The following is a 15354-nucleotide window of genomic DNA, read 5'->3' as shown; positions in this document are numbered from 1 at the left end:
ATGTGTGCATGATTAATGTAAACACAAAATACAAAGACTAAGAGCAATGTATAGAAAACGAGAATATTTCTCAAAAATGAAACCTATTAGAAGATTCTTTAGAAGCTGAAAATGCAATGAAACAAAACAATAGCAGACTTGGTCTAATTTTGTGTGTTCGTGGGACTGGCAATCAAAAACATTGAGTGGACGATATGAATCTAAAGAACCAGAAAATGTAACAACGATTCCATAATTTAACATATGTGTGTTTAAATACAAATACGAATTGTCTTGCAAATGAATGTGTACAGTTTTTGTAGAACTTATAAATATTTGCATATATGAACGTGCTTTGTTTCCATTCAACCGAAATATAAAATATAATTGATACATTGAAAACCAGCAATAAGAAATCAATATTAAAAGCATGGATTGACTTACGGGCTATTTTACCTATGGACATATTAAATCAAAAGTATAAACGAAAACGTGTTTTCACGCAGAATATGCAATGCATTACCTGTTTTACGCAGAAACTGTCAAATATCAAACATAAACGTCAGTCCGCAGTTCAAAAATAGAACAGTTACAAAATAACATGTTATTAGAAAAGATATACACTAATTTGAAATGTTCTTTCCTTTGACAAACCTTGGCATAGCACACTGTGACTCAATTGATTAACATATCAAATGATAACTAGATGTAAATGATGCAATTCGAATAAAAGGTGATTGTTCTAGGTAAGTGAAAACCCTGGATTTTGAGCCTAATTTAGACAAGGTGGACGAAAACACCAAACTTTCCACAACTGTACTTTATGCTTTGTAGCTAAGTTTTAAAGTACACCAAAAGTTTGTTTGACTAGACGGTCCATTTATATCAATTTCAACATGGATGCAATTAATAATTAATATACAAGAAATTGTTCCAAAAGTATAGTGCAAATGTCTCATTTATCATTTAAAAATGCAGAAATTTCAGATCTGCATCTGCTTTATCAATTGCTGCTATTTTCAGTTTTTCAAGATGGCCACCAACAAAAAGTATCTTAAACGAAAATACAAGAATTGTTTATGGATATATTTCAAATAAAATAGTTTAGATACACATTTGCTCTATGCATATATCTTTTATATATCTTGTTTTTCCGATATGAAATTTCTTTCCTGACCACTGATTGGACATCAGTCTTAGTTGATATTGAACCTCCACCAGTATTTGTTGTTTCCATTCGCCTAAGAAGCGTTTTATCCACTTCAAGAGAAAGCTCTTGATTTGGTAAATTCGGCAATGTCTGGGAAAATTTCTGCTTGATTGATTCCAGACAGTGTTCTGGACATGTTTTGGACTGTTGATTTAAGCTAGCTACAAATGCGTCCATGATGAGATTCAGTAAGGGTTTATGGTTTTTCGAATTTTCTCATGATGTTAGAGTGAATAATATGTTCCGTCACCACACCAGAGCATATGGAAATCAGGGAGAATGGTTAAAAACTGACAGTTGTACCTTTGTTACTCTTATTGAATACTGGAGGAACATGGGCCATATATCAGTTTTTGATTTCACTTTACTTGAAGGAGGTGCTAATATATGTGTGTCGTAGTAAGGTCTCTCGGTCATTCCTTTAAGGGTCGTGCCTGTATGATATATGTACCAGTGGCCTTGTGTGGATGAAGTTTATTTCGTAAGTGTTTCCGCAAACTATGACTGATGTGATGTAATTGTGATATCTTACTGAAGTGCGAACTGGAGTCTTTGAGGTAAGGTTTTCTATGAATTAAATCTACAAGATCTGTCATATGTACAGAAGAGCAAAAGATAATAGCAGAGTCTGTCCACGAGAGATAATGAACTGTGCAACACCCCTGACACCCTATAGCACCAGCTTAAGCGGAATTATATTATAGTAAAATTGAATGTACTCCATGATCTCAAAGCTCAAAGGACCAGAAAATATAACACTGAGTCCAAGTACGGAGAGACTTTTTAAGGCTGTCAAATGGCACTGCTGTTGATATAGTTAACAAAATGAACAAAAAGATCTTTAACACTGCCTCAAATAGACTGTTTAGAATGTCTGCATTTTCCGAACATCACTGAGAATGATACAATTATTGTTCCTTAGAGGAGAAACATCAGATGTTTCTTGTTATTTCAAGAACGAAAAACCACAGGTGTCCATCTGGGCATTATTTCATCACGAACGGGATTTGGTTGGAACCAGTCAGCCATTTGGATGCCATCCTCGCATGCGAGGTTTCGAACCAAGATCAGTGAAAGCGATAGATTCGCAGTCAGTGACCTTAACCTCTCTTTTATTGAAATAGTGTTAAGGATCTGTTTGCCTAGCATATTGAGGATGCGAAGTTCACATACTGTTTACATACTGGAATTGCATATTTATGAATCTGTTTCTCAATTGGCCTTTTAAAGTTCAAATAGTTAACTTTGTCCCGGAGATGAACTTTCCTTCATGTTGTATGAATTATGTTCACGCATGCAAATGTATCGTGGTCACCTTTTTCTGGGAAGGTTTGAATATGAGTACCAAAAGTGGCTTGTTGGGAAAGAAGAAATTGGGCAATTTTGTACCCTCTCGCGACTTGAAATTAATGTACTTTACACTGAGACATAAGGGTCATTGTGTTTTTCTTCGTTTGGAGTGTGACTGACGCCTGTACAGGTAAACGGAAAAACGGACGATCAGATAGATAAATAAATAAATAAATAAATAAATAAATAAACGAACATACAAATGAATAAATAAAGAAGAAAACATATCTTTTGAGTCTTGTGACCGCAAACTAGAAGTTACAGTTCAAACAAATATAATTTTAACAGCGTAATTCTGTGTCATATTCAAGTAAAAACATTTAGCAGCTGAAACACAGTAATATGTTTTAGCTTAAGAGTTATTTTTGCGCTGTTTTGATTTAGAAGTAACGTCATTTTTCTAAATTTAGGAAACACAACGTAAGTATGATGCTCTTTCCGCATTTTCCCGTTTACAATGATCTGAATAGACCGTGAATACAGACAAGAATAATATTATGTTTCTTTGCAAACATTTAAGTTTACCTTTTTTAGTAAGACATAGAGGCAATGTAAAAGTATAACTGAAATGTAAGATATAACACAGTTCTTGCAAGTAAAAAAAAATCGTGCAAATATGCATACACTATAATCATAACAATAAAGTCACTTCCTGTTGATACCAAATAATACTACACCGAATAATTATTAAGGCTGTGTATCAAACTTATACGGCGGAGCATTTATCAAACGTGTAAAGTTACCTGCCCTGTCCTAGAATAAAAATAAAAATAGTAGATAAGTATTTGCGATTTTTTACAGCATATAATTCATTATAAAATAGAAAAAGTGGAAACTCCACAGGTCGCTCAACACAACAAAAAACGAAAATGTTGCAGGCTCGGTTTGATTGAGCCTGTTCATGGACGGTAGTTTAAATGCATGCTACCGTCCACGCCCTCTAGCCCCGGGTTGAGCAGAACTCAACAATTACACATGCTAAAAGTACAAGCCGAACTGCCTATTTAATATCTTATATTTTGCACATTTAGATTAGAAAGAAAGTACGTTGACAAACATCACATGATTTTAATATTCAAAATCTTTAAAGCAGTACAGAAGTGTGAGAGACAAGTAGTATTTAATAGCTAAAATAAGTAATTGTATCGCTAGTCTACTAAATGCGCATGCAAATAAAATATATCACATTTGATAAATTTAAATGTCGTGATAAATAATTTAATGCAAACTTAATGAATGTATTGCTATATAAGGTCACCTTATCTGAAATCTGGTCCAATGACCGATACGTTAGGCATGAATATGGCCTTGGAATTATGTTTGTCGTACTTGTATTCATGAAACAAATGTGCAGTGTTATGCGGAATGTACGAGCAATTCATTAGTTTTATTAGTTCATTTTAGCACAGAATGTATCTGTGCACATCATTAATATTTGCATTTACTTCTCGGAATAAACATAATGAAGCACGTACATCTATGAAAATTGCTGATAAATAGAATAGCTACAAACAAAACTTTTAGAACAGGGTGACATTTATTTGTATTTGCGGCATTTTACAATATCTGCATTTGTTCAATCTACATCTTATGTTAATAATTCTTAACACCTAAATCGTAATAAAATTAATCACCTAAAGGATATGAGGGAAGAGAAGTCAGTTTCTCTTTTAAATGCTTAGACCTAGCTGGCTGGTGGCAAGTGTTTCTGCCTTTGCGATCAATGTCGACAAAGATCAGCCTGCATGCCCGTGCAGGCTGATCTAGGTCTACACTGTTCTCTGTTCAGTCAGTAAATGTTTAGTGAAAACTCCTTCAAATAGAAAATGGTACTGCCAAACTGGGTAAAGGTTAAAATCTTTGGTATGACGTGTCCAGACACCGAACTTAGGACCTCCAGCACCTGAAACGGCCGTTCTATCACTATATGCTGCTGAAGCAGAAAGATATTATGTCAGTAATTTGTACAAAACAAAACTTTACAAATCACGACTGGTGTGCGTGACAACATTGTATACGCAACATTAAACAGTCTTGCATTACTAGTACAAAATTGCTGAAAATTAAAATGATAGATGATATTTGCAAATCATCATTTTACAAATGTAAATTATTATGTGTTGAAAAAAAACCCACAAAAGAAACAACACTTTGCACACATCATTAAGATAGTATAAAATAATTTTATAGTAATATGTAGATTCAGTGTAATTTATAGCTATGTTTGAATAAATTGTTAATATTTGTTTGCTTGAAATATCACTATTTCAAGAATATAATATCTTATAATGAAACGTTAGGAATAATTCTATTTATTCCTTTTGGAAAGAGGCAATATTACATGTAAGCGAGATAGAAATTAAGAACAAAACAAAATAAAAGGAAACCAATTAGTACTGTACGTAAAAATGCATGCATGTGTACATTATTACTGTAAAAACAAAATATATAGACTAAGAGCAATATTTAGAAAACAAGAATATTTTCAAAAATAAAAACTGCTAGACGAGTCTTTGGAAGCTGAAAATGCAATCAAGCAAAATAATAACAGACTTGGTCTAATTTGATGTGTTCGTGGGACTGGCTGCAGCGGGATTCCAGTAATCAAAAACATTGAGTGAGCTATATGGTTCTAAAGAACCAGCAAATGTAACAACAATTCCATATTTTAACACATGTGTATGTAACCATTGTAACCATATATACGAATTGTCTAGTAAATGCACAATTATTATAGTTTTTGTAGAATTTATAAATAGTTGAATATATGAACGTGCTTTGTTTCCATTCAACAGAAATATGAAATATAATTGATACATTGAAAGCCAGAAGTAAAAAATCATTGTTAATAACAAGGATTGAATTACGGGCTATTTTATCTCTGGACATATCAAATCAAAAGTACTAACGAAAACGTGTTTTTCACGCAAAATATGTAACGCATAACCTGTTTTACGCGGAAACTGTCAAATATCAAACATAAACATCAGTCCGCAGTTCAAAAATAGAACAGTTACAAAATAACATGTCTTGTTATCAGAAAAGATTTACACTAATTTGAAATGTTCCTTTCTTTGACAAACCTTGACATAGCACACTGTGACTCAGTTGATTATCATATCAAATGATACCTAGATGTAAATGATGTAATTGGTATAAAATGTGACTGTTCTAGGTAAGTGAAAATCCCGTATTTTAAGCCTAATTTAGACAAGGCGGACGAAAACTCCAAACTTTCCACAACTGTACTTTATGCTTTATAGCTAAGTTTTAAAGTACCCCAAAAGTTTGTTTGACTAGACGATCCATTTATAACATTTTCAACATGGACGCAGTTAATAATTAATATACAAGAGGCCTTCTCCAAAAGGATAGCGCAAATGTCCCATTTATTATTTAAAAATGCAGAAATTTCAGTTTTGCATCTGCTTTATCAATTGATGCTATTTTCAGGTTTTCAAGATGGCCTTCAACATAAAAGTATCTTAAAAGAAAAAAAAAAAGAATTGTTTATGGATATATTTCAAACAAAATAGTTTAGATACATATTTTCTCTATGCATATACCTTTTATATATCTTGCTTTTCCGATATGAAGTTTTATTCTGGACCACTGATTAGACATCAACTTAGTTGATATTGAACCCTCCGTCAGTATTTTTTATTTTTTTCATTCGCCTAATAAGCGCTTTATCCACTTCAAGAGAAAGCTCTTGATTCAGTAGAAATTGGCAAAATGTGGGAACATGTCTTCTTATTTGATTCCAGACAATCTTCTGGCCATGTTTTGGAGTCCATGATGAGATTTAATAAGAATATTTGGCTTTTCGAATTGTCTCATGTTGTTACAGTGAATGATATGTTTCGTCACACTAGATCATATGGGAGTCAGAAAGACTGGTTAAAAAGTGCTATTCTTATTGACTATTGGAGGAACATTGGTAATATATCAGTCCTTTTTTATTTCTATTTATTTGAAGGATGTCCAGATATATAAAAGTGTGTCGTAATAAAGTCTCTAGATCATTCCTCTAAGAGTCGCGCCTGTATGATATCTGTACCAGTGGCATTGTGTGGATGAAGTTTCTTCAGCGTTACCCCAAACATCCCCAAACATCGACTGATGTGATGTAATTTATGATATCTTAGGGAAGTGTAAACTGGGGTCATTTGAGGTAAGGTATGCAGGTTTCCTATGAATTAAATCTACAAGAAGATCTGTCATATGTACAGAACGCAAACAAGCAAAAGATAATAGCAAACTCGGTTTGATTTAGTCTGTCCATGAGATGCAATGAACAGTTCAACACCCCTGACACACCATAGCACCAGCTTAATAGTAAAATTGAGTGTACGCCATGATCTCAAAGGACCTGAAAGTATAACAACACTGAGTCCAAGTACGGAGAGACATTTTAAGACTGTCAAATGGCACTGCCGTTGATATAGTTAACAAAATAAACAAATGATCTTTAACACTGCCTTAAATTGACTGTTTAGAATGTCTGTATTTTCCGAACATCACTGAGAATGATACAATTATTTTCCTTAAAGGAGAGATATCTAAGGATTCTTGTTTTTTTTAAGAATGAAAGACCCCGTGTGTCCTTCTGGGCATTTCATCATCAGGGAGGGGTATCTGGATGGAGCCAGTCAGCCATTTGGATGCCATCATCATATGCGAGGTTTCGAATCAAGATCAGTAAAAGCGATAGATTCGCAGTCAGTGACCTTAACCCCTCCGCTACGGAAGATCATCGTTTTTATTGAAATAGTGTTTAGGATCTATTTGCCTAGCATATTGAGGATACTGTCTCTAAAAGAAGTTCACATACTATTTACATACTGAAATTGCATATTTATGAACCTGTTCTAAATTGGCATGTGCCTTTGTAACTTCAAACATGTTAACATGTTAACTTTGTCCCGGGGATGAACTTTCCTTCATGTTGCATTAACTCTGTTCACGCATGCAAATGTGTCAGTAAGAACAGTATCGTGATCACCATTTCCTGCGAAGGTTTGAATATGAGTACCAATAGCGGCTTGTTGGGAAAGAAGAAAATGGGCAATTTTGTACGTTTTCTCGACTTGAACTCATTTAGATTTGAAGATTGACTACTGCTTAAGTCGGTGCTAGTGGGCGTGGGCAGTGTTGCATTTTCCATTACTGCTCATGAACAGACTCAATGAAACCGAGTCTGCAATTTTCACTGTTTGCCTTGTTCTCGGTGCTTCCGAGGGATCTCCTTTTCCGATTATATTGAAATTAATGTACTTTACACTGAGACATAAGGGTCATTGTGTTTTTTCGTTTGGACTGTGACTGACGACTGTACAGGTAGACGGAAAAACAGACAAACAAAGGAACGTAATGAAATTATTTGTATATTTTACATACTTCTTTATATCTTTGTCCGAGTGCCATGATCACATACAGAATTCCTTCAAATATTGATTTTGATGCATGTCGTGATCAGATTGCGGAATCCATTGAAACTTTTTGTGTTCATGACAATGCTACTCCCAGTGCATTATCATCTCGAAAACGTAATATCTTAGCATTGTCTATTCTTGTATAAATGTTTATAAAACCAATGAGCACCTAATTCCACCAAACCAAAGTTTAATTTAAGACATCTAAAAAAGAAAATCTAAGGATTTAATTCAAGTATGTTTTAGTTCCGGCAGACAAGATTCCAGCAGACAAGGTGGCCAACAATATTATCATCATTTGACGCCTACATTATATTAATGTTTTACGGAACTAACTAAATAGTTCTTAAGCTTATACATTGAGTTCTTCTGTTGAACAATACTTGGTTTCTGATCACATCGCTGAAGTTTCTAATTTTCTAATTGAGTTCGCATAGATGACCAGCAAATTTAACATCGAACCATGTATTGGATTCCAAATACATAAATAACCACATAAAGTTCGTTTTATCGCTAATTCAGGCTCTTGTACCACTACAAATATTTCCGAGTTATTACCATTACGCCCTAGTGCTGTAAATTCCAACGTGGAAAAACAACTCTGGTAAAAACCTTTTGGTTGGTAAACAATTCTGGCGAAATCCTGGATAAGTTTAGAATTAATAATCACAAGGTGTCTTCAGTTAGTAAATACGATGTTTCTACTTGGTATACCGCTTTACCGCATATTTCAATGAATAAAAAAAAACTAACTGTCCAAATTCAAAAGTCTTTTACCAGGGAAAATACTACTTTCCTGTCTTGAAATTTCGATTATTTACTAGTTGCGTTGTAAATAATTATACTAAACGGGATCTGTGACGAAGTTTGTAGAGCCTATTTTTATTGAACAATATTTATGTCAGGTTTGGGGACGCAGCTTTCAGACAAATAATTGGTGTTCCCGTGTGAACACAATGTGCGCACCTTGTCGCAGATTTGTTTTTATATTGTTATGAAATAGATTTTATGTTGAGCCTTTCTCCAGATACGCAGGCAGACATTTTTGCTGCAATTAATAATACATCACGCTATCTGTATGATATTCCTAATTAGGAGAATCCGCTTTTGCTCTTACTGTGGATAACGTTTTCCCCGGGATCTCCAGTTAAGTAAAACTAACACTTCGAATAGTACTGTTTCATTTCTAGATTTATGTATCTCTATTTGTAATAATTTTATACATACCAAAATTTATGACAGAAGGGATGATAAGTATTGTTAATTTCCCCATCTGTTTTGGGATGAACCCCGGGCAACATCTCATGGGCTATATATTTCTCAATTAATTCAGTTTGCAAGAGCGTGTAGTCATGTTGAGTATTTCAATGGACGTTATTGATATATTACAAATAAGCTTCTTCAACAAGGCTATCATTATTATAAATTACATAAATACTTTGTATAATTTACAATCATAATTCAGGTTTGGGTTTGAAATATAATTGTAATTTAAAGGAACTTCTACGAGAAGGTGTAACAAACACCGATTTTACGGGGATGTGGTTTACAAACCTTGCAAGATTTCGGGCTATTTTCAAATTGTATTTACCGGTAGTAATGTTATTAAACGTTGTATGAAAATAAGTTATAACCCAACTGTTTTGAGACATACAACATATTTGTTGTTCAGCTTTTTAACATTTGGACGCTACGTTTTCCTCTTTGCTTGTGACTGACGAAAGAGGTAGATGACTCTAATTCGTAGTTCTCTAATCATGCCGATGAGCTATTTTAATTTCTGTCTTCTGGATTGTTTCGTCGGACTCATTAAGTATGTTTCCTTGTTGCTTTGTCTTCTTTAAAGACATTGAGTACATGCGTTGTTTGCTTTTATATACAGGCGTATTTTTGTATTCGACATATTAACATGCCTTCTGCCACTGCGTATTTTAGGGTTTCACCTGGCGGGGATAACTTTTATTGACGCTGGCCTGTGCCTCTGGAACATGGTAGGGGTAAGAGTGCGGTTAGGTGCACCATTAACCGGTATAATCTCCCAAGTGGTGGTTGTACTACTGACCGTTCCAAGGCGGTGCCCCAATTGTGTTCCTTTGTATGTTCGCTTTTACCTAATATGTTTGTTTTGTGCTGGTGTGTGTGTGTTAGTCGAGTGCGCGTCCGAATGCTGGGATAACGTTTGGGAAATATGCGGTTTGGGACGTGGCTTTCTTCCGTTGGGTATTTGTCCTTGTTTGTTTGTACTTTTAAAATTGATGAGCGGATGGGCAAAGTGAGAAAACCAAAACAACACTCGTGTTTTTGTTTTAATTGTTTTCGTGTTTTACCAAGTTTCATGTCCTTTTGAAGTTATCACAAAATTTACATTTTTTTTTTCACATCTTAACTTGTTGTTTTGATATAGCAACAAAATAAAAGAACATACATACTTTCATATTACTAAGTTTCATGAAAAATATTTTATATTTTTAAAGTTACCACAGGGTGCAAACAATAAATCCATTCCAATGAAACACCGTTATGGCATTTAATAGTAAATATTACACTACAAAAATGTTTTCTTCTTAAAATATCAATATAAATTTGGAAGAAGGTTACATATCAAATAGCAACACAACATTGACATATTCAGATCTTAATTTAAATTTGGCAACGTTTACATAGCAAAGAAATCCAATATAAATATTTTAATGCAATAGTTTCTCATCAATTTAAATAATAAAAAGCAACATTTATTAGTAAAAGAGTCAATAATAAAACATCTACAGCTTTTTAATAAAATTTCCTCAGATGTTCAAAACCATTATAATGAGATTATGATTCTGGTACAAGTGCCGCTGAAAATCTAAAAACAGTGCCCATACCAGGTGGTTCATAACATCTCATCATTGGCTCTATATTTGGAACTTCCCAAGGCAGTGGTGCTGTCTGGATTGGAACTATGTTACCATTCGTATGACACCCGACACGCATAAAACTACATTTAGTGTTCGTGCAGCTCAATGCCTGACAACAAATCTGAGAAAACGGAAAGGTGAAGTTATAGCTAATCTCCATTTCGCCACCTCCTTTCACAACAGTACCAAATCTGAAATGAAAATAATGCATTTTATGATATTTGTTATGAAGATATTAAACAATTTCCTGAAATTAAAGGTATATGACAAGTTAAAATAATGCTCCTATAAGGACTCATAAAAACATTGTCATATTCAAATGCATCAACTTAAAATCAATCACCGAAATGCGCTACAGTAATTGTGAAACAAAGTTGTTTTGTTTTTTTTGCAATTGATCAGCTGCAAATGTTTTGAACGTATCTCATTATGTACATTGCTATAATGTCACAACTTTTAAAACCCTAAGATAAAATATAATAATCTGTGAGACATTTGATTCTCTGCAGTAGCTGTAATTGTCGTTTTCAAGAGATGAATTTGATAAAATGTAAAGGTGAGATCACGTACTTGTAAAACACTTTATATATGCGCGTTTCAGGCGACAAGTATAGGGTTAAAGGCCGTGTACAGAATAAAACATACAGAAATGTGTAAAACGTGGTCGGACTGGAAATAAAACTAATATAAGCTTAAAGTGAAAAGGACGTAGAAACAATAATCAACACCTACAACATACTGGCTTTCCTTTTCTGTACATACAGGCACTCAGAGAAAACCTGAAAAAATCTTTATTTTCATGTTTTATTTCTCAAAGGATTTCTACTTTTCACTCAAAAGTGATCAGACTCGCTATATCAGACAAATACGCAAATACCTGCTTTCACACCGTTTAATTTGTAAAATAGAAAGAAAATGTAAACAATTGAACATCACTCGAAATTGACCACATGTGTAAGTTTCATTAAGAGTCATACTTTTGAATTAAAAATTAAGAAATAAAATAAACTTACCGACATACTTCCCCGGGGCCTCTTGAGTCGGCCCAGCAACTTCTCATGCCTTCAACAACGGTCCAAGGTAGGACAGTAGCTATAAGGCACAACAGCACTAACATTGTTCTGTAAATAAAACAAAATAAAAATGCCTAAATATGAAAATCATTAAATATGTGTGAAACTTTTCATTTTAAATAAAACAATCACGTGACGTAAATAGATAAACGACCTTCAAAAATCATCGCGGTCATGTTCTTGATTATTTTTTGCTTAACTAAAATTTGAGCCGCGCACAAGTTTTCACAAGGGATGTCTATGAGATTACAATTTTTATAACATTTTTGCGAAAAGAAAGTTTACTCTAATGTAATTTTAATACAAAATTTTACAGTCGAAAATAAACAGATGGTCTATTATATGGGGAAATATAGAGGATATTTGTTTGTTTCTATCGTGATATCGAAGTAATTATATCTTCATCGACAAGGGGCATAATTTGGATATTTTCACTGAGGCTCCACCGATCGGTGACCATATCTTTCGATATCACACTGAAAATTTTTCTTTTCATTTTATGCTGATTTGTAAAGGCATCAATTTATTTGTTTATCATATGCTTTACAGATTCAAATAAGACCAATAGTTAAATGAAATTATTTAGGCTTTCGAGTAACACCTATGCAACCGCTATATAACCACGGGCACTTACGCGCAGTGATATCGAATATTGGCGATCAGGTCTTTGAAATCAACGACACCAACACTAAACAGTTTTCAAACAAAAAATCATATATATTTAATACAGTGCATGTTTATGAAATATTTGCTTTAGAAACTCAAATAATTAAGAAATTAACTGTTCTCTTTATCATCAAAATTTTGCTGAATTTTGCATTTCATTATTACGTCACTTTCATGCCGTACTTTTGACGTCTTCCTATGATGTTTTGTACTTCACCTGAATAAATGGTTGATCAATCGGTTACTTATCTGTTTGTTAAATAGTTGGTATATTTTGTAGATACAACATAATTATACAGACCAGATTTAGTGGACCATCATTCTACAAGATCGTCAAGAATATTCGGTCGTAAATATCAAATGGATATTATAAGATTCTTTCACTGGTTGTAGGTGCAGATGGGAATATCCGGCCTCGAGGGTAACTGTTTAGGCGGTAACGAGGCTACCCAGCCGAGTTACCGCCTTAACAGTTACCCGAGAGCCGGATATTTCCATCTTCACCTATAACTAGTGACAGAACCTTTTTCTTGCATACCGATTTCAAGAAATAATAACAAAAATAAAATCAATCGAACGGCTTTCTTTTTAGAACTATATCTTATGGCAGTGTATTTAAACAAAGCGCGGGAAACCAACATCCGTAACAGGAAAGACGTCATGACGCTTCAAACCAAACAACAATGTTTAGTTCCCGTTTTGTTTTATCAGTTGCAGCGTAACGTTATGAATTTTTGATAAAATAACGTTATTTGAATCGAAAAATATATTATCAGGAACCAATAGGAACTGTCAAGGTATTGAATTTTTATGCCGTTTTTTAAATAAAATATAAATTACTACATAAATCTTCTACATATATATAGTTCGTTAACGTTATACGTCATTTACAGCACGAAATCCGGGGTGTAAGATGGATTTTTTTTCAGCACCGGTAAAGATACCAGAAACCCCCGTCTGGTATGCAAGAATACAACATCTCGACTGAAACTTAACTCAACAAAATGTACTAAGTCTTCTAAAAACCAGAAAATGTCGATCCAATAACAATTTAATCGTTCTTTGAAATATTTTGTTTTCATGCGTCGACTTACATTATAAGATTCTTTCACTGGTTGTAGGTGCAGATGGGAATATCCGGCCTCGAGGGTAACTGTTTAGGCGGTAACGAGGCTACCAGCCGAGTTACCCCCTAAACAGTTACCCGTGAGCCGGATATTTCCATCTGCACCTATAACCGGTGACAGAATCTTTTTTCTTGCATACCGATTTTAAGAAATAATAACAAAAATAAAATCAATCGAACGGTTTTCTTTTTAGAACTATTTCTTATGACAGTGTATTTAAACAAAGCGCGGGAAACCAACGTCCGTAAACAGGAAAGACGTCATGACGCATCAAAACAAACAACAATGTTTAGATCCCGTTTTGTTTTATCAGTTACAGCGTAACGTTATGAATTTTTGATAAAATAACGTGATTTGAATCGAAAAATATATTATCAGGAACCAATAGGAACTGTCAAGGTATTGAATTTTTATTCCGTTTTTAAAATAAAATATAAATTACTACATAAAGCTTCTACATATATGTAGTTCGTTATAGGTCATTTACAGCACGAGAGTCATCTTACACCCCGGGATGTAAGATGGATTTTTCCAGCACCGGTAAAGATACCAGAAATCACCGTCTGGTATGCAAGAATACTATATACATATACACGTTATCAAATATGTTGCAATTACGTCAAGTAATTTTTTTGAATCAGCGCCATTTCAGTAATCATTAAAATTATATATCAAACAGACATTGATCGCTAAAACAGCCGTAGTGTTGTACAATGTGATGCTTGTTCTAGCAGATATACATGTAATCAATTTGGTCAGGTTCGCGCCATTTTCCGTCCGAAAAGGTGTTGTATTCAAGCGGTCTTTACATAAAATTTAGACAGGTGACCCATACATTTTAGCCCTTTTTATGTTCACAATACAATTATTTATACACAAGGAAAAACAACATTAAAGATAACTGTCCAAGCATTTTAATGGTACCAAATTTTCACTAATATTATGGAATTAGAAAAACTTCATATGAAACAAATGATTCAATACAATGTATTATTTAATAGATCATTTATTAAAATGGTGTCCCAAAAATGACATTGTTTTGTGCAGCTTCTTATCATTTATTATGTAAATTTCTGCCAAACATTCTAATAAAACGGGCAGAATAAAATAAAAATAAAAATAAGCCATTTTTAGCTCGACTTTCCGAAGAAAAAGTAGAGCTATTGCACTCGCCCCGGTGTCGGCGTCGGTTAAAATTTTTGATAAAGTCAAATATCTCTGTTACTATCAAAGCTATCGACTTGAAACTTAAAATACTTATTTACTACCAAAGTCTACACCAGGAGAAACAATTTCCATAACTCTGATTGGATTTTGACAGAATTATGCCTCTTTTTAAATAAGACGTTTTGGTTAAAGTTTTAGATAAGGTCAAATATCTCTGTTACTATCAAAGCTATTGACTTGAAACATAGAATAGTTTTTCACCATCAAAGATTACACTAGGAGAAACAATCCCCGTAACTCTGATTTGAATTTTGACAGAATTATGCCACTTTTTAACTTAGAATTTTTAATTTTGTTTTTTTGATAAAGTCTAATATCTCTGTTACTATTAAAGCTTTTGACTTGAAACTTAAAATATTATTTACTATCAAAGTCTACACCAGGAGAAAC

General features: G+C 33.6%; 1 protein-coding gene across 1 annotated transcript in view; it reads right to left on the bottom strand.

The window, feature by feature from the left end:
• Positions 1-10267: 10267 nt before the first annotated feature.
• The window catches only part of LOC123532242 (insoluble matrix shell protein 3-like), a 13329-nt gene continuing 8242 nt past the window's right edge, over positions 10268-15354 (bottom strand). Inside the window, exons 2-3 of the mRNA XM_053517310.1 lie at positions 11885-11992; positions 10268-11062 (exon numbers count right to left, since the gene is read on the bottom strand). Coding sequence (XP_053373285.1) covers positions 10789-11062; positions 11885-11988 — 378 coding nt within the window. The 5' untranslated portion in view covers positions 11989-11992 and the 3' untranslated portion in view covers positions 10268-10788. The remainder of the gene's footprint in view (positions 11063-11884; positions 11993-15354) is intronic.

This window comes from Mercenaria mercenaria, chromosome 11 (assembly GCF_021730395.1).
Source record: "Mercenaria mercenaria strain notata chromosome 11, MADL_Memer_1, whole genome shotgun sequence".
Lineage (NCBI taxonomy): Eukaryota > Metazoa > Mollusca > Bivalvia > Venerida > Veneridae > Mercenaria > Mercenaria mercenaria.
This window is presented reverse-complemented; position numbering and strand designations above follow the sequence as displayed.